The sequence below is a fragment of the Cavia porcellus genome, unplaced genomic scaffold (genome assembly GCF_034190915.1).
Source record: "Cavia porcellus strain 051 isolate PalLab524CR breed Dunkin Hartley unplaced genomic scaffold, mCavPor4.1 scaffold_8, whole genome shotgun sequence".
Taxonomy (NCBI): Eukaryota; Metazoa; Chordata; class Mammalia; order Rodentia; family Caviidae; genus Cavia; species Cavia porcellus.
The window spans coordinates 47,612,726-47,636,035 of record NW_026947491.1 but is presented as its reverse complement, the minus strand read 5'-3'; the positions used below and the strand labels follow the sequence as shown (position 1 = coordinate 47,636,035).

Sequence of the window (23,310 nt, the reverse complement as noted above, 5' to 3'; positions counted from 1 at the left end):
TGACTGAAAGTCAGTCCTCCCTGGGAGCCAAGATTACAGTTTCCAGGAGGTTTATTCACCACTATATGTAGTCCTGTTTCAATTCTTTGCCACACAAGACTCCTGTCACCTCTGCTGAAATCCAGTGCTTTCCCTCTGATGATGTTCTTGAGCTGTAGTTATTTATTGCTTTGGTTGTTCTTTATGGAAGATATGAGTGTTAGGTACTTCTAGCCAGCTGTCTTAATGGTGAGATGTTATGACTTTATTTTCAGTATCTTCACATGCTACTAGATTTAAAATCAACTGACTGAGTATGTGTTTACTGTTAAATTTTCCACCCATGTTAAAACTTCTGGAATGTGACACTAGTGTTTATAATATCTGAAACAAAGTTAGATTTATTTCTACTTTGGATAATAAGTCATTCAAAGAATGGCATTATAGTAAGAAAAAGTTTTGCATGTTAGCATGTTTGTCAGAAGAAAAGGCATATTCTTTGGGTCAAGTTAGACTTTAATTATAATGTGTTTTTGTATTAGTGAATTAATCATAATGTTACATAATTTTATCCATTATATTTATAAATATTTTTGTTCAAAATAGTCCTTATTTCTTCTTATTAATGCAAAATCCATTTTTCTTTCTTTCATGTTTCATTTTACATTAAGGTAAAGTCCAGACTGACTGTGCAAATCCTACTTATTATTCTGTGATGCTTATTTGCTAATGTGCTATAATCAAAATATAAAACTGTTTCAAAGTTTCAGTATTCTTACTCTTCTCCTTTTCTAAGGGCCATGCTCTGCAGAAATAGCCATCAGTTTTACTTCTATTAGAGTGGGTAGTTTGGCCTTTCTTTGATTTAACATCAGTAGAATTTTATTATATACATGCCTTCAGACAAACTGAAATGTTTAATTCACCATCATATCTTAAGATTTACCTACAGTGTTGTGTTTTAAATGTTTCCTACTTTGTTCTTTTAAATCCTGTATAATTTTGAATTGCCTAAAAGTTTACTGTCATCTATTCTAATGATGAAAGTATTTTCATTGTTTTAATTTTGGTTTGACTGCTAAACAGTGTTTATGCAATTCTTGTACATGAGGTTTTCTGAATATTTTGGGAGAGGGTTGAAGTAAAGGAGAGTAGCACAAATTTGGAGTCATGGGATAAGAATGTATATGATGTGTGCAGATCTTTCCAAAATTTAAAAAAAAAAAACAGTTAAACCAAGTCATCCTTTGATCAGCAGTTTAGCAGAGATGGAGTTGCTTCATTTTTTCTGAAATATAGGTTGTTCACTAAAAACAAGCAGTTGTTATTCTGTCGAGTATTTTTTTATTATTATAGTTTAGATTCACTGTTCTTGATGTGTTGAACTTTTGACTATGCTTGTGAGCCTCCTAGGTGTCCATTTGGGGAAATGCTTATCCAAGTGCTTTGTGCCTTTTTAAAATTTGGTGCCCTTTATTTTTCTTATCCAGTTCTTATTGAATTGCACAGGTTTTTTTTTCCTATTCACTGACTATATATGTTGCTGATGTTTAATTATCAACATTTTAAGTGATATTATTTAGTATATGTTAATTTTAAGGAGTAAATATGATATTGGATTATTTTGCAATTAATAGTTTTTCCTTATGAGATATTTTTCTATAACTTGAAGATCATTAAATTACATATATATATATATATATATATACACAAATTAAATGAATCAAAGTTCACTTTAGATAAAAATATGTGTTGTGGCATTCATTATTGACATTTTATGTAGAAAACTGCACTTTTATGGTTTTAAAGATAATTTATAGAAAAACAGTGTCTTGGACTGAGCTTCTGCAGTAAGTCTGAGCTGACCTACATAAAATAAAATAATTTTGACTAAACACCATATAGTGAAACTGCAGGCCCAGTGGATCTTCTTTTGTTTTAGATGGCATGCTGCCTCCTCCATGCAGCATTATAAAATCCAATTTTCAGTTTATATGCCTTGAAGGTTTTTTTTTAATAATTGAAATCAAGTAATTATGAAAGCATAAATGTGACTATCTGCAGTTTGATTAACCTATTTGTCTATTTCTATACCATGCTATATGCATTTGTTCCAGTTTTAAATCAGAGATCTGACTGTGTAATTAATTGTAATGATTTACTGATTTCTCTTTAATATTTTATAGTTTTTTCAGTTCATCTGATTTTTTTTTTTTTTTTTTTGGCATCAGGGATCAAACTCACAACCTTTCATTTGCCAGGCAGACACTTAGGCCACTAAGCTAAATCCCCAGCCCAAACATCTGAATTTCAATACAATTTTTTGAATATGTTTTTCATGTTGTGATATATTGTCTAGGAATTTATTGAATTAGTAGTTCAACTTGGTAACTGGTATAATTATATCAAATCTTCCAATCTTATATATGAGAAATCTCTCTGGTGACTTGATCTTCTCTCATCAATGTTTCAGAATGTTGAGTGTAGATCTTAGAAAATACTTTGTTTGGGTTATTGTTGTGTGAATGCATTTTTTATAGTAAGTGGTATTATTTTATATCTCAATTTATACTAATGCTTCTCCTACTGTGTGTATTGCATGGATTTAAGGTGAAGTATCAGAATACCTAGAAGAATCTCTTCATTCTGATAGGTCTGAACTCCTTAAGTTCTAATCTCATGAAAGGATTTTATTTTTTGGTCAACAAAATAATTCTAAAATTATGGATTTAAGGTAAAATGCAGATATCTTATAATCTGCATAGAATTTTAAACTGTCTTTATGTCAATTTACATTAACCAGTAGTAATATCTTATTATTGTTTAGAGATTTTTATTGTTTTTATTCTTTTGTTACTTCACAAAAATAAATTATATTTGTTCATTTATTTTTAAATTTTATTTATTTATTTTAAAAAGCAAAAGAGAAAAAGGTTAGAAATGATACAGAATTGCAAAAAAGGAATAGAATGTAGGGAATTAACAGTAGCTGATATATTGCACATTGTTATCTTAGAACTAGTTGTTAGGACACAAAATCTAGATACAAAACTGATCAATCAAACAATGACAGAAAAATATGTTCTTTTTGACCAACTAAGTGAGAGTAATAATATAGCTGTCTATCATACATATATATATATATATATATATATATATATGTATACATACATTTATATGTGTTTACCAATATACATATAAACTTTCCTTTCTTCCTTTTTTTCCTTTCCCCTATCCCAGTAGTTCTGTCCTTTTGAGCACTTTGCATTATATTATTACCATATCTATCATACATTTTGGATCTTATTACTCTTCCAGTTTATTAATTTTTATTATTGTTATTTTTCACATTAGGTACACGATATGATACTTACAAATGTGAGTCTCATTTATTTTATTTATGAATATAGTCTCAAGTTGCCTCCATTTACCCATGAAATGCCTCAAGATCATCTATAGCTGAGTAATGTCCCATTGCATAAAAATATCACAATTTTTTCACTCATTCTGCGATTGATGTGCATCTTGGATGTTTCCAAGATATAGCTATTACAAATAGTCACCCCTGCTTTTTTTCTGGGTTCCTGTTGTATGGAATGCTTTTTTCCCCTCCTTTGACATTTCATCTCTGAATTTCCTTTTGGGTCAGATGAGTTTCTCCTATACAGCATAGTGTGAGATCCTGTTTCTTGATCCATTCTTCTACTTATTTCTTTTGACAGGTGAATTGAGGCCATTTACATTTATGGACATAACTGATATGTACTGGTTCGACTTTGCCATGTTATGTTCCAATTGTTGCTTTCTGCTTTTCCCACCTGTTCAATTGCTTTTCCTTCCTGGTGGTTTTTTTCTGTGGTTGTTTTGGGGACTGAGGTCATTTTTATCTCTATCTAATCTGTCTTCAATATTCTTTCTAGGGTTGGTATGGTGAACACAAATTTATTTAGTTGTTCTTTGCCATGAAAGTATCTTGTTTCTCCATTAAATTTGAATGAAAGTTTTTCTGGGTACATCAATCTGGGTTGAAATTTGTTTTCTTTTAGGACTTGAAATAGGTCACTCCAAGTTCATGTTGACTTGAGGGTTTGTGCTGAAAAGTCTGCTGCGATTCTAATGGACTTTCCTTGATAGATAAGTTGTGCCTTTTCTCTAACAGTTTTTAGTATTCTGTTTTTATGCTGCATGTCTGAGATCTCAATTATTATATATCTGGGTGTTTGTTGTGATTGTTTGGTGTTCTACATGCCTCACATATCTGCATATCAGATTTTTCCCCATGTTTGGGAAATTTTCTGCTATTACTTCTATCAATAGTTTAGTTATGTCCTTTGCACTGATTCCTGCATCTTCACTGATACTTATTTGTCTTAAATTTTTTTTCTCTTGGCATAATCCTAAAACTACTGGATTGTCTGATCATGCTGCTTTTTTTTTTTTTTTTTTTTTTTTTTTTTTAAGTTCTATCCTTTCTTGATCATGACTTGCGATCCTATCCTCAAGGTCCAGAATTCTATCCTCGGCTTCATTTAAATGGTTTTGCCAGCTTTCAATAGAATTTTTTTTGTTGTTTGTTTCTTGGATATCTCTGAGTTTGTTTCATAAATTCTGCTTGTTTTCTATGTGGTTCATTCAAGGTTTCAGTTTCTCATACACCTGTACCTTTTTTTTTAAAACCTATTTCTTCTCTAGCTGTGCTGAGCAACTCCTTTACTAAGGTTGTTATTTCTGTTTTACATGACTGATTACTTGTAATTTGATTTCGTCTATAGCCGCATGGAATTTTTATTTCACTTGCTATGTTTTCAGAGCTTTCCAGTATGTTACTTTTAAAGTCTTCTATTTCCATGTCTCCTCAATTGCTCCTGGTGGACTAGATGTTTGAGATTGCATTTTGCTTTTTAATTTTGCCATTTTCCCCTTTCAGGTTAATATTTGGTCCTTCAATCCCACTCATGTCAACTATTGGTAGTGTGTATCTTGAGTTCCTACTGTACGTCTGATGTTTGTCTAATTGATGGGCCCCACATTGAAGAGGTGGGCCAGTCACCTGAATTTCTCCTGTAGGGCCTGTTGAGTGAGTGAGTTCTATGTTTTTCCTAGGCTTTTAAGCCTAGGAGTACTGATGGAAATCAACCCCTAGTTCCTGCTGTTATTATATCTTCAGGTTGTTCAGAGTCACCAGATCTCCCTGCTTATAGTGTTTGTCTTGCCTGGACCCTGCTGTGTCTCTGGGTGTCTCATAGGCCATCTTAATTTTCTCCAGGTTGGGGGAGGCCTTGTTGGCATCCTCTTCAACCTACCTGATATTCTCTCTTTGGAGGAAGGATTCATGAACCCACTTGCCAAGCTAGCCTATGGCATACTTCTGGAGGGGGCTTCTCCAGTGCTCCTGTTTACCCACTGAAGGTGTCAAACTGTATTCCTATTTTAGGGGCAAACTCACCTCACTGATGGAAACCAGCTGAGTTATTCTTATTGAATGTCCCCTTTATACTGCATGGTTAAACCACTGCAGTGCAAGGTTCTGGATGAGGTGTGGGAGCGGAAGATGAAGAGCAATGCTAGGTCCAGTACTGGGGGTGTCCCTGATGGCAGTTGTGGGACTGTGGGGACACATATCACTGGTTGGAGTTCCTACTTCCTGAGGTGGGTGGCCAAGACTGCAGAACACTGGTCTAGCCCTGCCCCATGTATGCCTCTGGCAGGAGTTCCTGGGTCCCATTAGGCCATCTACAGAGATGATTGGAGATACAGGAGGGACACAGGTCTAACCAGGCCCCATGTGTGCCTCTGGCTGGAGTTCTCGAGTCCTCTGAAGTCATTAGGGATGATATTGTTTTCAACTTGAGTTGCTGTATCTCACTGGCTGGGTTGAACAAAGAAAAGCTTTGGATAGCAATGATGGGGTTCCTTCAAGCTTGATGGGCTCTGATGAAACTGCTGGTCCTCCGTAGCTCCACATCGAGGGCATGGATTCACTCTGTGGGCTGAGGGTGACCCAGGTAGCAGTCACTGAACTCCAAGTGTCTGCAGCCCCAGGATGGCAGCCAGTGCAGCCTAGAGCCCAACCTGACACAGGATCACCGCAGCTACTAGGTGCCAGTATGCATTCTTTAATGTTTCCTTTGTCTCCAGATTTTTAAATCTAGAATTCTATGACAAATAAAATTTCTCAGATTATCTAAAATTATTCAGTGAACTATATATATGTGACTTACTTTTTAAATCAAAATAATTCCCAAGGAAGTACCAGAAATGAAAGATAATACAGTTGTATAATCTCTTAATTATAGCAAGTTACACAAAATTGTATTATATGCTATTAATTGCTTCATATATATGCATTATATACATATATATATATATATATATATAATTACCCTTTATTTTTTAGTTTTCAAACTATCATCTTGTGGTATACACATAAAATTTCACTTTAAAAAGTTGCATGTTATAGTGTCTAATGAAAAATAGCATGTAAAATAACTACAACATTCATAATGCTGTAATGTGTTCAAATATTTAATCAGGTATTTGACTTACAAGAAAAAAATAATAAGGACATAGTATGTTACACTTTCTTTTAAACTTATACAGTACTTTTTGTCTTCATATTCCACATAAAATTTCAAAATTCTAAAATGACTAAAAATACTTACTGATCAAATAAATTCCTATACATTTATTGAATTAATAATTATATCATTCAATTTTATAGTAATGAAAAGTTAATTCATTTTCTGTGAACAAATGCTATTTTAATGGAGGTTATATGCAGTGACTCTGAACTCAGTACTGATTTATTTTTTTCAATAGAATTAAATTAAAATCCACAACAGAATTTCTTAGGATTCTTCTTATACACACACACATATGCACACACACACACACACACACACACACACACACACACACACACATATATATATATATATATACATATATATTGCTACTTTATACTATTTGTATATCTAAGCATAGAATTTCTTTTAATCATTTGCTAGCAAGATACTAATTAATTTTTCTTTTCTTTGGTTTTTAATAGTATGTGTTTTCAATGTACTATATAATGAATTCATTCGTTCTGGAGATTTGGTCCATATACTTATCCCATTTTACTACTTTTTCTTGCCCTTCTCTTTGTTAACCCAAAATGCCTTTACCATGTCCAAAAGGTCTACCTTTTTTCTATTATTTATCTCTTATTTCACTTTTTAAATTACTTATACTTTAGGTTTCTCATATTTTAAACATTTTTCTGATTTATGTTTCACTTAACATTATGGTCATACGCCTCACTTAACATTATGGTCATAAAGAATAATTTTCCTACAAATGATTCAAATGTATCCTTATTTGTGACTAATACTCCAATGTGTTAACTTACTACACAACAAATAATTACTTTTAAATAGAAATGCTTCTGGAAATTGAAGACATTCACAGTTGTATAATATTAGTGTTTAAATGGAAAAAAAAAACTTACTTTTGTCCTTCATTTTAATGATGGTATGTGCATATCTAAAATTTATACATTCATCCTTCAGAAAGAGCATCTACCAAAATCATTTATCATTAAATTCACCATCAGGGAATAATAATAATATTCTTGGCATGTCCTTGTAAATGAGGCACTATATTAATTCCACTTACATAAATTTACTTAAAAACAGAGCCTCTACAATCTAAACACATTCAGAAATAATGTAGACTTTGGCATTTAATGTAACCCTGGTGGCTATAATAAAGCCCAGAAATTATGTTTTCTGCTTTTAAAGATAAAATTTGCTCTTACAGATTATGGCTAATTATTGAAAAATTGATCATATGTGCTTTAGAGGAAGCAAAACATACTTATTAGAAGCTCACAGCAGAAAATCTGCCACATAAGTGGCAATTTAGAGTGTATCTTGCACTCCACATGTGATTAAATAAAATCTCTATTAAGGAAACAAATCTAGAATTTTGTATTCATGTCCTGCAAATCATAGAGGTTATTTATTCTTGTATTAAATGTAATGCAAAATTACAGGAAAATTAAGCTTTAACTATTTTACATCTACTCTTTTCTAAGAAAATTACATGAAAGCCAAAAATTGTTGAAAAGTCTGCTAGAAATGGTTAGAAAAAAGCCAAGGAATATTTTGCACAGATTGTTATTTATAGTTGATTAGGATAATATGTGTATATACTAATCAACTATATTATTGATAGAACTGTGGGGGACCGGCGGTGGCTGAAAAGATAAGAAGTATGAAATATAAATGACCTTTATTTTGAGAATGTGGGGAGAGACACCCCCTGATCCCCTGGGGCATGGCATCTCCCCCCGGGTTGGCAATCTCTCCGTGGAACACGTGGAATGGAAGCATACATGTAACTTAGGTTAGGGGTGGTGCCTGAGGGGCAGGCAGCCGGACTGATGCAGAGCTGTGCCGCCATGTGGAGGTGGAACTGCTTACGGGACACATGGATTGGGCCATGGCGTTAAAGCCAAACCCCATGTGGGTCCACCTCATGAAGGCTGAGATACTGTGCATGGAGTTGGGACACAGCATGAAAGCCTTAAGCAGCTTAAAGCAGCCCCGTGTGTATCTCTCAACACTGTTTGGGCTCATTTCCCATCTCTGCGGGGAATGGGTTGGTGCACACAGTGAAGGGGGGAGGTGGTGAGGAAATAAAAAGGATGGGGATGCTGGCAGGAAAGGACACATTACCTAAACAAAGGCTTAAAGATAGTTTTGTAAACTTGTTGTCAGTGTGATAAGCCATAGATAGGCATGGCTTTTGGGGAGGACCGGAAGTGGCCCCCAAGATAAAATCTGGTGTGGGGTCTAAGCCCATGGAGTTATAGCCAGATGAGGCAACGGACCATGGTCTGTCAAGTTTAAAGTTGTTACTTTTTACTCTAGACCGATCAGTTATTACATGGTTCCAAAGCTTCATAATAATTGGCCATCACCAATATATATGAATGTATTTCACATGGGTTCAGTAACAACACTGCCCATGAGAACTTAAAATGTTCTGAAGGATGTGAGAGTCTCTCAGTGTGGACATAGCCTGGCCCAGGAAAACTCTGCTTTGGGCTATCCAAACCCAAAAGATGTGAGACTCTCCGAGTGTGGACATGGGTCGCCCAGAAAGACCTTGCCTTGGGCTATCTAAGGACGTGAGAGCTTTACCTGAACCCAAGGAAAGGGGGGAAAACCTGCCGGGGGCCTGGCCTAGTGGCGATCTCTGGGGGGTTGCTCACCTGTGGTAAATTGGGTTGGTGGTGTTTGCGAACCAGCAGCCACAAGTTTACAACTCCTGAGTGTAGAAGTGAGAAATTAATGCAGGATGCAGTCTGGTCCTGGTTCTGAATGGCAGGGCACTCAAACTGGGAAAAAGCCCCAGGAGTCTCTCATCTGCCGTTCCTGGTCAGAGAAACATATGATAGAACTGTGGGGGACCAGCAGCGGCTGAAAAGATAAGAAGTATGAAATATAAATGGCCTTTATTTTGAGAATGCGGGGAGAGACACCCCCGATCCCCTGGGCACAGCATCTCCCCTGAGGTTGGCAATCTCTCCGTGGAACATGTGGACTGGAAGCATACATGTAGCTTAGATTAGGGGTGGTGCCTTAGAGGCATTAGGGATGCACAGGCAGCCCATTGGTATTCTTTTGGTGCCATAGTTAAATTCCTAGTGGTGGGGAATATAGAGCCATAGGTAAATCCTTAGGGGTGGGGGAAATAGGGCCTCCTTGGTTACAGCTGAGGCTTTTCAAGCTACAGTGTCCAGTCTGGGCCAAAACTCTTTCAATTATTATATGCTATATTATTTGTGAAATATTAATATTTTAGAAAATATCTAAGATATCATACTAAACTAATAAAAATTCACTTCTAATGTATTAATGTGTTCTCATGAATTTCAAATATGAAAGATGAGAAAATAATGAAATACTTGATAAGGTTCAATAAGACAAACAAATCTACATGACTGGCATGAAATAATCAACCTACAGAAAATAGCCATGCTCACACAATTGTTATATTGTTTTAATACAATCTCAATCAAATGATTTAAAGAATTTTCTAAATTATTAAAATACATAATCCAAAGACTCAAGGAGATCATAGAACAAGTGAAAACCATACAATCTCTTCAATGAAGTTCACCAAAATGGAAAATAGGCAAAAATAGTTCAAAATCTTGAATATAAGATTCTGTACTTTTGCAGCTAATAACATGATTTTGCTTAAGTCTGAGTAAAGACTAAAAGAGAGCTAGGAAACTAATGGAGAAATGTTACATAAAATACCATATATGACAGACATTTCCTACATTCATCAATATTTATTGCTTTCATTCCTCAGTTAGGAAATGGGAAATGCTCCTGGGAAAACTTCACATGTCACATTTTTTTATTCAGGTTGGAAAAGGAGAAGAAAGAAAGAAACACTGAGATAATGATTATCCCCTCAAGAACACAGTTTGGGAGAAAGAGAGCTCAAACCATTACTTCTGAGGGTAGACCAATAAAGGTTTCCTTTGGTCCCTTGGGTGCTCTATTCAGTAAACAGATTCTCAGAACACAGGATATCAGAGTAGTTGCTAGATGACAATTCTGCTCTTACTTTCAGGGATTACTGTGGAGACTTTCAACTCCTGGAAACTGTGAGGGGATCCCACACAGTTAGTACTCTTTTGGGTTTCACTTCCTGCTGCAGTTTACACATGTAAGGACCAGGAGAGAGCTAGCTGTGGGAGTGGTGAAGAAATAAACTGAGAGGCCAATTGCCTCTATGAATCACGTGCTGCTTCTGTTATAGCCTAGTTTTAACCCCCTTGTGCCTCATTTCTGTTCTGTAAGCACCGCTCAGCCCACCCTCCTTCCCTTCCTATCTTTCTAGGTTGAGTTTCAATTTCCTGAGAAAGCTGTAAAAGCCTTAGGTATCAGTTTCCTGTAACCCCCTCCCCTACTCCTCATCTGGCTATCTGTAATAAAATGTGCTGTTCTTTAAGAAATGATTAACTTCAAGGAAATTACAGGAAGTTCTATAAAGCCCAGATGCTACCTAACTGTCAGTGATTACAACACTCCTGTGGTTTTTGGCTTTAAAACCCAACCTTTCTAGGTGTAAGGCGCACAGTCTCCAAACTGGCTCCTGGAGACTGTGACACCAGGCCTGGACTAAAATAAAGCCTTTACTCCCCAAATTTTAATTTCTTGCTTCCTTGGGTTTTATTCTGGGGTCTGAGCTATCACACTTTCTAGGGCTGTAAAACAGATGATCCAACAGAAACAAACAAACAAACAAACAAACAAAAAATGGAATCTGCAAACCCCCTTATTGATATAAGGAAGTGAAACTCCCAACCTACTATGTCCACTAACTCATGTTCTCTAAAATTGAAGAATGAATTTTAGCAACAATGGAGGTGAAGAGTAAATATATTTATTGAGAGAAAGCTTTGGTCTGAAGAGAGACAAAAGTGGTCCCAAGTAGAATAAGACCATGGGTTCAAGGTGAGGAAGAATTGGGAGCTCAAAAGGCAGACAGGCATAAGATGGGACATAACTGTAGTTAGCCAATAAGATCAATAGTTCAGGTAAAATTGGTTACATTAGGGACAAATAAGGAAGCAAGTCACATAGAAAGCAGGCATTCTTAAGGAGCAGTGACTCTTTCCTAGGAAAATCAGAACTATTTAGGGTATCAATTCTCAGAATATGGATGCATCTGAATGGTCTTTTGTCCTGAGGCCTGGCCCTCAGCAGGAGGCATCAGCTTCCCTGGCAGCTTCCAGGTGTCTGCACTGGCTTCATTGAGGACCTAGCTCTATCTCACTGCCTATAATATTTCTAACTAGCTCAGCCACCTGCAACATTGTTTTCTCCAACTTTCTAACTTTTCTTTACTGCTTCTTGAAAGGGTTGCTGGCCCAGACTGGACACTTTAACCAGGAAAAGCCTCAGCCAAGTTAGGGGGCTCCTGCCTCCCCCGCCCCTATAGATTTACCTGTAACCCTATACCCCCATCCCTAAGTACCTGTCCCTGGCGCCAAACGTGTGCCAATGAAATACCTGTGCATCCTTAATGCCCCTTGGGGTCCACCCCAGACAGAGGCTACTTATGGGCCTCACTCCACGTGTTGAAGAAGAGAAGACGAAGATGAAGATGAAGACGAAGACGAAGACGAAGACGAAGAAGAAGAAGAAGAAGAAGAAGAAGAAGAGGAAGAAGAATAAGGAGAAGAGAGTGTGTTCTAGAGAGAGACCACCGGCCCCGGGGTGGAGATGCTGTACCCCGGGGCCGGAGGGGGGGCGTCTCTCCTCGCATTCCCAAAATAAAGGTTGCTTATATTTTATATTTCTTATCTTTGCAGCCACCGCTGCCCACTCCTTTCACTGCCATCCATTCCACTCCTTCCACGGACCTCTTTCCCTCCTCTTTCCCTTCCTTCCCCTCTTCCTCTCCCTCTTCTCAGACCTAACATTCTTACTATCAGGGTCTATTAGGAAAATGAATGTAAAGATTAGGCAATGCAGCATGCAGAGTCTGATCAGCAAGATCACAAATCTAAGTAAATGTTGGGCTAGGTACTAAAATATAAACATTAAAATTTGTTATAATTAATGTTATTTTATTTCTTTATATTCATGATTATAGGTATTGATAAGGGGAATGAAACTCCCTGCCTAATAGATGTCCCAGTATGAGTTCATGTTCTCTAAAATAGAAGAATGAATTTTAGGAACATTGAAGATTAAGAGCACAATATATTTATTGAGAGAAAGAAAGCTTATGTCTGAGAGGGAGACAGAATTGCTGCTGAGTGGGTTGCCAAAGACATTGTCTTTTCTAGGGACTTCTATAAAGTAAAACCACCACGTAAGATGAGTCCAAAATGGGAAAAATGGGAATTCGCAAGGTGGGCACAAGGCGGTACAGAGCTGTGGTCAACCATAAGATTAACTGCTCAGATAAAATTGATTAAATCAGGAACAAATAGGGAAGCCAGTCACATAGCAAATGGATATGCTTAAAGAACAGTGACACTTTTGGTATAGGGCTGAGATGATGACTCCTGGCTTCCTCATGTTGAAAAAGAGTATTTAGACTATCAGTCCTTAGGACATGGGTGCATTTGCTTTGCCTTTTTTCTTGAAATCTGCCCACAGTGGGATATGTTTTTCTCCTCCAAGGTTGCAAGTTATCTGTTATTCTATACTGGCTCCTTTGAGGACCCAGCCCTCTCTGACTGCCTAGCATATTTCTAACTGGCTCAGCTGCCTGTAACAGTATTTCTAAATAACTTTTGGAGCCATGAACTACAGTGAGATAACATAATATCAATGAAAGGATTACCAGTATCTACATTATTCTCTGCCATATTTTCTCTTGACAATCATTGGTGGTACTCTAATTATATTAACCTGGCTTCCAGATAAACAAGGTATGGAGCAAAATCAACCAATATGGTTTAATAATGTTGAGAAGGAGATATGTTGCTCCTAAAATTATTCTTCTGAGAGTTTCATGTGTGTAAAAGTTTTGATTTTGGTTTTGGTTTTCATTCAAGTAAGAATCAAAAGAGTACTGTATAATCCTCACTGTACATTGGATAATTGAATGCTTTTCTACCATTTTGATAGTTGATTAGATAAAGGAAAAAAAAAGTCTTCTAAGTGATATTTATTTTATGAAAAATATGGTCCCCTAAAAACAAATTTGCCCACACAGCTAAAAACAATGTATTTAATAGAAGAGTAAATAAGTTTATCCAAGGCTAAAGATTTCAATATAAGTAGATCTCTAGAAAAGCTATTTCCAAATCTGTACCAAATCAAGAAGTAGTGTGGAAAAGTTTGAAGACATAGGCAACTACTTTGAAGACAATAAGATTCACTAAGATACCCATTCTGGTTTGACTATTGTCTTCTTTGGAAGTCCTGTAATGTTTACAATGCCTAAGTTTTATTGGTCTTGTTCTCTACTGTTTTGTCCAACTTTATAATATCTAATAAAATAGACAATTCTTTTTAAGGAAACAAGGGACAACGTTGATAACCATTGTTGATAAACTTGTACTCTGTTCTACACCATGTGCTATGTCTATCCTTGGTATTGACTGACAGCTTTGTTTTGCCATATTTGACTGTATTCTCCCCCCCCCCAAAGAAAGTAATAAGCACTAAGGAGTAATAAAATCCAAGATGTGTAAATTTTGTTGTAAAAAAGAGAGGGAAAAAAAAAAAGAAAAAGAGCTCTAACGGATATAACAGCAAGTGTGTTTGGGGGTGTTAAATAGCTGACTTTATCAATGTTTTTGGAACATTGAACACAGCTGTTTGCAGTCTCCCTGTTTGAATGTCCACTTTGTGTTCTTTGATACTGTGATTTGAGGAACTATTTTCAAGAAGATAGTGTGTAATCTACTAGCAGGTAATTTCTTACTGTTATGTTTTTTTGTTTTGTTTTGTTTTGTTTTGTTTTGTTTTGTAGTTCTGTATTGCGTGTACCCTTACGCCGCTTTGGTTTGTTTTGTGTTTTTCTCTTTTTCCTCTTAAATAAAAAAAAAAAAAAAAAAGAAGTAGTGTGGGATTATTTATTTATTTATTTATTTTTTTGAGTGGAGAAACTTTCTTCAGAGACTTAGAGTTAGCTTCACAGCCTTCTATGAGCTGGATTTCTGAGGCCAAGGTCATTGATCAGCTCACCTGTGACTCTTCTCCTATGCTGTTGATCTCCTGTATAGTCATATCCTTCCTAGAGTACCTAAGATTTTTCCTGGCAGTATTTACTGTCATGGGAACCTTAACATGAGTGTTACTTCCCTATATATACATAATTAAGGCAGTTCTGAGAATCCCCTTTGCTGAGCTAAGGTAAAAGGCCTTTTCTACTTGTTGCTTGCATGGTTGTTGTCTCTGTTTCTTGTGGAAGCTGAACTTTCATGTATGTAAGAACTCCAGCAAAAGAAGCAATGACTTTGACCAAGGGATGTCAGTGCTCAGTATCTCTGTTGCCCCAATACTAAGGCCTTTTATATATTCCCTGAAAAATCAGCAGGTAAAACAGTCCTCTAAGAATTTGTCCAAGAAATGCTTGTCAAATAAATTTTAGTGATAAAGAAATTCAATATTTGCACTTTGAATGGAATCTTATATGTAATGCAATATCAGCATTGTTCTGTTTCTCAGTCTACTATCTTATTCTTGAAAGGGTTGTTGACCCAGAATGGACACTGTAGCCAGAAAAAGCCTCCACCGGAATTAGGGAGCTCCTATCTCTCCTGCCCTTAGAGACTTACCTGTAACCCTATATCCCCCCCCACCCTTTGGAATCTGCCCCTGGAGCCAAATATGTGCCAATGAAATACCTGTGCATCTCTAATGGCCTTAAGGCACTGCCCTAAGCTTAGACTACTTATATTCCCCCACCCCACGTGTCTGCGTGAGAGAGATCACCAGATTTCCAGTCCTCTCTCTCTGTGTTCCCAGAAAAAAGGCCTCTTTTGATTTATACTCCTTATCTTTTAGGAATATTTTTCATCCTCTGGAAATAATCTTATCACTTGGTGCTGTGACTCGATCGGCAGGCAATTGACTCTTGGGACACACACCCCCAGTTGGGTCCCCAGCTGATTCACAATCCTGGCTTGATTCTGTGTTTTCCTTCTGCAGAGATACATTTCACCTCTTGCTGGCCACTTCCACGCACCACCAACAAGATTGTTTTAAGGTGAGCATGCTCCAGAAGACTCGTGGCACTGGCCCAGGCCCCAGTGGACTGGTCTCCCCCACTTGCGTGAGTCTCTAGCATTTTCACATCCCTAGGACTGCCCTGAGCAGGGTTTTTTTTCTGGGCTAGCCTGTGCCCACACTAAAATCTCTCATGTTCTTTGGGTTCTGATAGCCCAAAGCAGAGATTTTTGGACCGCCCACACTGAAAAATACCTTGCTTTCCTTAAAAGCCTTGCGCTTTCACCGGCAAAGCTGCTACTGACCTTGTGCAAACTCCACTCATACATTTCTCAGTGATGACTAGAATTTAAGAGTTTTGGAACGTTAGCCCCACTATGTGGCGCCACAGAATCAGTGATGGCTTATTCTTTGGGCCACAGGGTTTTACTTGCCTAAATCAACAATGGGAAATTTACTTCCTCTCTCCCAAAAAACGCCGTTCTGATGCTTAATTTCCAGTTTACGTACTTTAAAAAATTAAAACTACCATAAAAACTAAATTATTAAATTTTTACTGCCAGAAAGTTTGGCCTACGTACCTACTCCTCAGAGAGAGTTGGCCCAGGGAAGGAACATTTGATGTTTCATTTCTACAAACGCTGCATGATTTCCGTTGAGCCAGTAACAGAGTGAAAGAGCTACCATACATAGAGGCGTTTTTTGGTTCTGAGAACACATCTGTCTTTCATTAAGTCCTGTAGTCCCACTCAAATACTACTAGCTAGCTCTCCTGTGACCCAACCTGTTTCATCCTGTCCCCAAGATATGCTTGATAATGTTCCACCAATTTACCCTCGGGCTCCACCATACCCCCAAATTAATTCTTCATCCCTATCTCGCTTGCCACCTAGGTCTGCCCCCTGCTCCTGGTCCCTCTGCACCAAAATTACCTCTCACTGCGCGATCCTCTCTCCCTCTGCCTTCTACGATACAGGCCTCTCCCAGCAGCTCTGCTCTGCCCTCTGATACCTTCTCGCCGCCCACCTACCCCACACTAGGTCACATTCATTGTGCCCTTCCACCCCACACTAGGTCACATTCATTGTGCCCTTCCGGCGAGCAGCGTGATTTTTCCAGCTTGCCCTGTAAATGCCATGCTCGCCATGTTCGGGCAGCTGCCGCGGTGATGGAGCACTGCCATGTTTGGGTAGTTGCCATGGCAACGAGGTGCTGCCATGTTCAGGTAGTTACTATGGCGTTGGGGCGTCGCCATACTCAGAAGGGTCATGTGCTGAACCGCCATGTTTGGTTGGTTACCATGGTGACAGGGTGCCGCCATGTTTGTTCTGGTCTTGTGGTCAATGGGCCCCCCCTTGTGGCTCCTCTTGTGATCAGCAACAGCCGCCTTGTGGTGGTCCGCATGGTGACAGCCCACAACAATCCTCTCATTTCAAGGCATGCAGTGCAATGCCATCTACCTGTGTTTCCTCGTCCCAGGATGAGCGGCAGCCACTCTAGTTCTATAGCTGCTCTTCAGATAATTACTCACATGCATCTACCGGGTGGATAGCTGCCCAATGGCACTCTCCTCCACATTCTTCTCCTCAGGCTCTGCTGTCACTTCAGGAGCAAGCTGGCCCCAAAGGACTTGTTAATATATGTGTGCCATTTTCTCTTTCTGATCTGTCTCAGATTACCCATAAATTAGGCAGCTTCTCTGTTGACCCACAGAATTATATCAGGCAATTTGAATTTATCACCAATTGTTATGATTTACATTTTAAAGATATTTATGTGATTTTAAATTCCATCCTCAGCTCGCAAAGAGAGCTGTGGCAAGCAGCTCGAGAAGAAGCTGACTGCAGGCATAGGGCAAATACCACTGACAATGACCTGGGGCCTGTAGCTGTGCCAGATCAAGATCTTAACTCAAACTATCAAAATGGACAAGGTTCAACAAAATTACATAAGATGATTGAGTGTCTGATTGTCGGCCTTAAGAAGATCACTCACAAACACACTAATTATAACAAGTTTTTAGAACACATCCAGGAGGCTAATGAAAACTCAGTTGTGTTTCTAAATTGGCTTCGGAAACCTTAATTAAATATACCAATGTAAACACAGACTCTCATGAAGGGATGATTGTTGTTAACTCTTATTTTATTTCACAGTCTGCTCCTGATATTCGTGCAAAATTACAAAAGGTTGAACATGAAGAGAGAAATCTTTTCATAATAATCATAAGATGAGATGTGAAAGTGTTGATGACCCAGACCAGACATTGTAGCCAGAAAAAGCCTCAGCTGGAATTATCGAGCTCCTGTCTCCCCCGCCCCTAGAGACTTACCCATAACCCTATATCCCCCCAGCTTTTGGAATCTGCCCCTGGTGCCAAATATGTGCCAATGAAATACCTGTGCATCTCTAATGGCCTTAGGGCACTGCCCTAAGCTTAGGCTACTTATATTCCCCCACCCCACGTGTCTGCGTGAGAGATATCGCCAGATTTCAGCAGCCATCGTTCCAGTCTTCTCTCTCCATGTTCCCAGAAAAAAGGCCTCTTTTGATTTATACTCCTCATCTTTTGGGAATATTTTTCATCTTCTGGAAATAATCCTATCAATTCTATATTCTTTTGACAAGTGTTTTGTTCTGTTTTCTATTTTTCTCATTATGATCTCATTTGTTACAATAACGTTTTTCCATGTACATGATCTGAAGATTTTCTAAGCATGAGTAATTTAATGTCACAAAATGAGGGTGATACAATGGAACACATGGAGCTTAAAAATATAGGAAAATGACAAAACAAAAGATCAAAATGCAATCTGAAACATCCAGCTCATCCCAAGAAAGCCTAGGAGCCATGTATATAGAAGAAAATACAGGCCACATACCTTAAATACCTGAAATAATAGTAACTGAAATAAAGAAGCAACTGAGAAGCCTTAAAAGAATTAAAACTAGAAATAATCTCTCAGGTAAAAGAAGAAATGATAAAAGAAATGAAGGAGATGCTGGACATATCTAAAGAAGACACAGTTAAAAAATTGGAGGAACTAAACAAAAAGATAGAATCCCTGGATGAACAATATAAGAAACAAACAGAATATATAAAGCAGATGCAAAGAGATATACAGGAAATCAAAAATTCCATTGAAAGTTATAAAAACTGCCTCAATGAATGTGAAGATAGAATTTCAGACCTCAAAGACAAGATTGCAGCCAGTGAACAGGGAAGGAAAGTTCTTTTAAAAATAACAAGAAATCAGGAAATAACAATTCAACACCTGCAAGATGATGCAAAGAGAAAAACATAAGGTTGTTAGTGATAAATGAAAAAGAAAGGGACAACATAAAGGATGTCAAGAGGATATTTAGAGAACTAATAGCTGAAAATTTCCCAAACATGAGATTGGAAACTGATATCAAGATCAATGAAGCATATAGAACCCCAAATAGCAATAACCAAAATAAAACTACACCCAGACATATAATAATTGCCATTCCAGAAATTGAACAAAAGAATATAATATTAAAAGCTGTCAGAGAAAAAAGACACATCACCTATAAAGGAAAACCTAACAGAATGAAAGCAGTCTTCTCAGCACAAACAATAAAATCAAGAAGAGCATGGAGTGAAATACTTTAGGTCCTAAAAGAAAATGATTTCCAACCTAGATTTATGTACTCTGAAAACTGTCCTTCAAAATCAGTGGGGAAATAAGATACTTCCATGACAAAGAACAGCTGAAGAACTTCATGATCATCAAGCCAACCCAGCAAAGAATATGAAATATAGCCTAGATACATTTTGGAAAAAACCACTAAACGAACAAACACAAACAAAGCAGACAATTAAACAGAACAGAGAGATAAAGATGAAACAGCAGAAAGATAACATGTCAACACTAAACCAATATATATATATAACAGTTATAACTGTTAATCTAAATCATCTCAATGCACCAATTAAAATAAACAGACTGGCAGAATGGATCAAGAAACAAAATTCAACCATATGCTGTCTACAAAAACCCATCTAACCTAAAATGATACTCACAGACTAAAAGTCAAAAGGATGGAAAAGGATACTTCATGCAACATGAACCCCCTCAAAAGTGGCAATAGCTATTCTGTTTGCAGACAATGCAAACTTCAAACCAATAATGACCAGAAGGATTAAAGAAGGTCACTACATACTGGTTAGGGGAAAACTTCAAGAGGAAGAGATAACTATCTTAAATATATATGCACCAAATTCCAGAGCACCCAGCTATGTAAAACAAGTATTAACAGAAATGAAAAACCAAATTAACGGCAACACAATTCTAACAGGAGATTTTAACACACCATTGACACCAGTGGACAGATCACACAGACAATTAGCAAAGAAATAAAAGAACTGAATCACACCTGTGTTCACAAATGGGCTTGATAGACATATACAGAGTATTCCACCCAACAACAGAATAAACATTCTTCTCAGCAGTACATGGGTCATTCTCTAAATAGATCATATACTAACTCACAGAACGTATTTAAATAAATGCAAAAGGATAGAAATTATCCCTTGCATGCTATCAGAAGATAGCACTGTGTAATTAGAAATTAATGAAAAAGATACTGCAAAAATCCCACAAACACTTGGAAATTGAATAACACACTCTTGAGTAATTAGTGGGTCACAGAGGAAATTAAACAATACCTACAAACAAAGGAAAGCACAAATACAGCTTACCAGAGTCTGTGGGATGCAATGAAAGCTGTCCTCAGAGGAAAATTTATTGCAGAGTTCCCACATCAGGAAAACAGAACGAATACAAATAAATAACCTGATGTTACACCTCAAACATCTAGATAAAGAAGAGCAAGTCAAGCCCAAAGCCAAAAGAAGAGAGGAAATTATAAAAATCAGAGCAGAAATCAATGCAATAGAGACTAAAAAAATCCAAAAAATCAATGAATCAAAGAGTTGGTTCTTTGAAAGAATAAATAAAATAGATAAGCCCCTAGCCGATCTTATTTTTAAAAAGGGTAGAAAAAGCTCAAATTCATGCAATAAGGAATGAAAAAGGTGAAATCACTACAGACCCTGTAGAAATACAGAAGATCATCAGCACCTATTTCGAAAATCTCTACTCTCAAAGGTTTGATAACACAGAGGAAATAGACAGATTTCTAGAAGCATATGCAGTACCAAAGCTAGGTCAAGAAGATGTAAATCTGCTGAATAACCCAATTTCTATTAACGAAATTGAAAACATAAATAAGTTCTTGCCTACAAAGAAAAACGCAGGCCCAGACGGATTCACTGCAGAGTTCTACAAGAAATACAAAGAAGACTTAATGTGAACAATCCTCAAACTCTTCAATAAAATGAAAGGGAAGCAATCCTTCCTTAATTGTTCCTTGAAGCAAATATTACTCTAGTACAAAAACTTGAGAAGGACCCAACTGAAAAAGAGAACCACAGACCAATCTCCCCAATGAACACAGCTACAAAAATCCTCAATAAAATATTGGCAAATAGGATGCAGCAAATCATCAAGGAGATCATACACCATGACCAAGTGGGATTCATCCCAGGCATGCAGAGATGGTTCAACATACGTAAATCAATAAATGTAATCCACCATATCAATAAAGCCAAAAGTAAGAATCACATGATCATTTCTATAGATGCAGAAAAAGCTTTTGATAAGGCTCAACATTCATTTATGATAAGAACTTTGCAGAAAATTGGAATAGATGGTCTTTACCTCAATATAATAAAGGCCATCTATGGCAAACCAAGAGCCAGTATCATACTAAATGGCCAAAAATTGAAGGCCTTTAATTTAAAAGCAGGCACAAGACAATGATGTCCCTTACCACCACTCCTATTTATTACAGTATTGGAAATACTAGCCAGAGCAATTAGGTAAGAGAGAGAAAAAAAAGGTGTAAAGATAGGAAAAGAAGAAGTTACATTATTATTATTTGCAGATGACATGATACTCTACATAGAAGACCCCCAAAACTCCATTGAAAAACTCCTGCATATAATAAATAAATTCAGCAATGTGGCTGGATACAAAATCAATACTCAAAAATCAATAGCATTCCTACACACTAACAAGAAAATCTCAGAGAGAGAAATAAGAGAATCCCCACCCTTCACACTAGCAACAACAAAAAAATGAAATATTTAGGAATTACTCTCATGAAAGAAGTGAAAGACCTATACAGGGAAAATTATAGTACACTGAAAAATGAAATTGAAGATGATCTCAGAAAATGGAAAGACATCCCTTGCTCATGGATAGAAAGCATTGTGAAAATGGCCATGCTCCCAAAACTGTTATACAGATTCAATGCAATCCTGATAAAAAATATCATCAACATACCTCACAGATCTAGAGAAGTCACTCCTAAAATTCATCTGGAGCGAGAAGAGACCTAGAATAGCAAGGAAAGTTCTAAGCAGCAAAGGCAATGCAGGAGACATCATAATCCCTGACTTGAAGTTATACTACAAAGAAACTATAGTAAAATCAACATGGTACTGGAACCAAAACAGAGCCAAAGATCAGTGGAATAGATTAGAAGATACACCCACAACAAGAAACACACTCAATCACCTTTCTTTGATAAAGGGGCTAAATGCATTCACTGGAATAATGACAGTCTCTTTACTAAATGGTGTTGGAAAAACTGGCTCTCCACATGCTGTAAACTAAAACTAGAGCCATGCCTATCACCATGTACTAAAATAAAATCTAAATGGATCAAAGATCTAAATATTAAAACAGAAGCACTAAATCTATAGGAAAACAGATTGGGTAAAACTTTGAAGACATAACAATAGGTAGAGAATTCATGAACAAGACTCAAACTGCACGGGAAATACTTCCCAGAGTCAATAATTGGGATCACCTCTTATTAAAAAGTTTCTGCACATAAAAAGAAATCTCCAACATGGTGAAAAGAAAACCCACAAACTGGGGAAAAAAATCTTAGTGAACTGCCCCTCAGACAAAGGACTTCTTTCTAAAACATATAAAGAATTTTAAAAAATCAGACCTACAAAATTCAAAGACCCAATCCAAAAATGGGCATCTGAGATGAATACACAATTCTCAGATGAAAAAATACAAATGGCAAATAAACACATGAAAAAATGTTCATCATCATTAGTCACTAGAAATGCAAATTAAAACCACACTGAGATATCATCTCACTCCTGAAAGAATGGCCAAGATCAAGAAATCCACCAACAACAAATGCTGGATAGTCTGTGGAGAAAAAGGAACTCTCCTGCACTGCTGGTGGGAGTGTAGACTCCTACAACCATTGTGGAGATCAGTCTGGAGATTACTAAGAAAGCTGGGATTGGAAGCCCCATTTGACCCAGCTATTCCACTCCTAAGCATATTCCCAGAAGAACTGAAAGCATCATACTACAGTGATATATGAGCACTCATGTTTATAGCAGCGCAATTTGTAATAGCCAGATCTTGGAAACAACCTAAGTGTCCATCAACTGAGGAATGCATAAAAAAGTTGTGGTATTTTTATACAATGGAGTAATACTCAGCTATAAAGAATGATCACTTTGAGATATTTATAAATAAATGGACACAGCTTGAGACCATACTCATAA

At 37.0% G+C, this 23,310-nt stretch overlaps 1 protein-coding gene across 1 annotated transcript in view; it reads left to right on the top strand.

Moving 5' to 3' along the window:
- The window catches only part of LOC134477467 (olfactory receptor 6C75-like), a 50,450-nt gene extending 33,218 nt beyond the window's left edge, over window positions 1-17,232 (top strand). The window contains 2 exon segments of the mRNA XM_063255579.1: window positions 14,997-15,082; window positions 16,574-17,232. Coding sequence (XP_063111649.1) covers window positions 14,997-15,082; window positions 16,574-17,232 — 745 coding nt within the window.
- The last annotated feature ends 6,078 nt before the right edge of the window (window positions 17,233-23,310 follow it).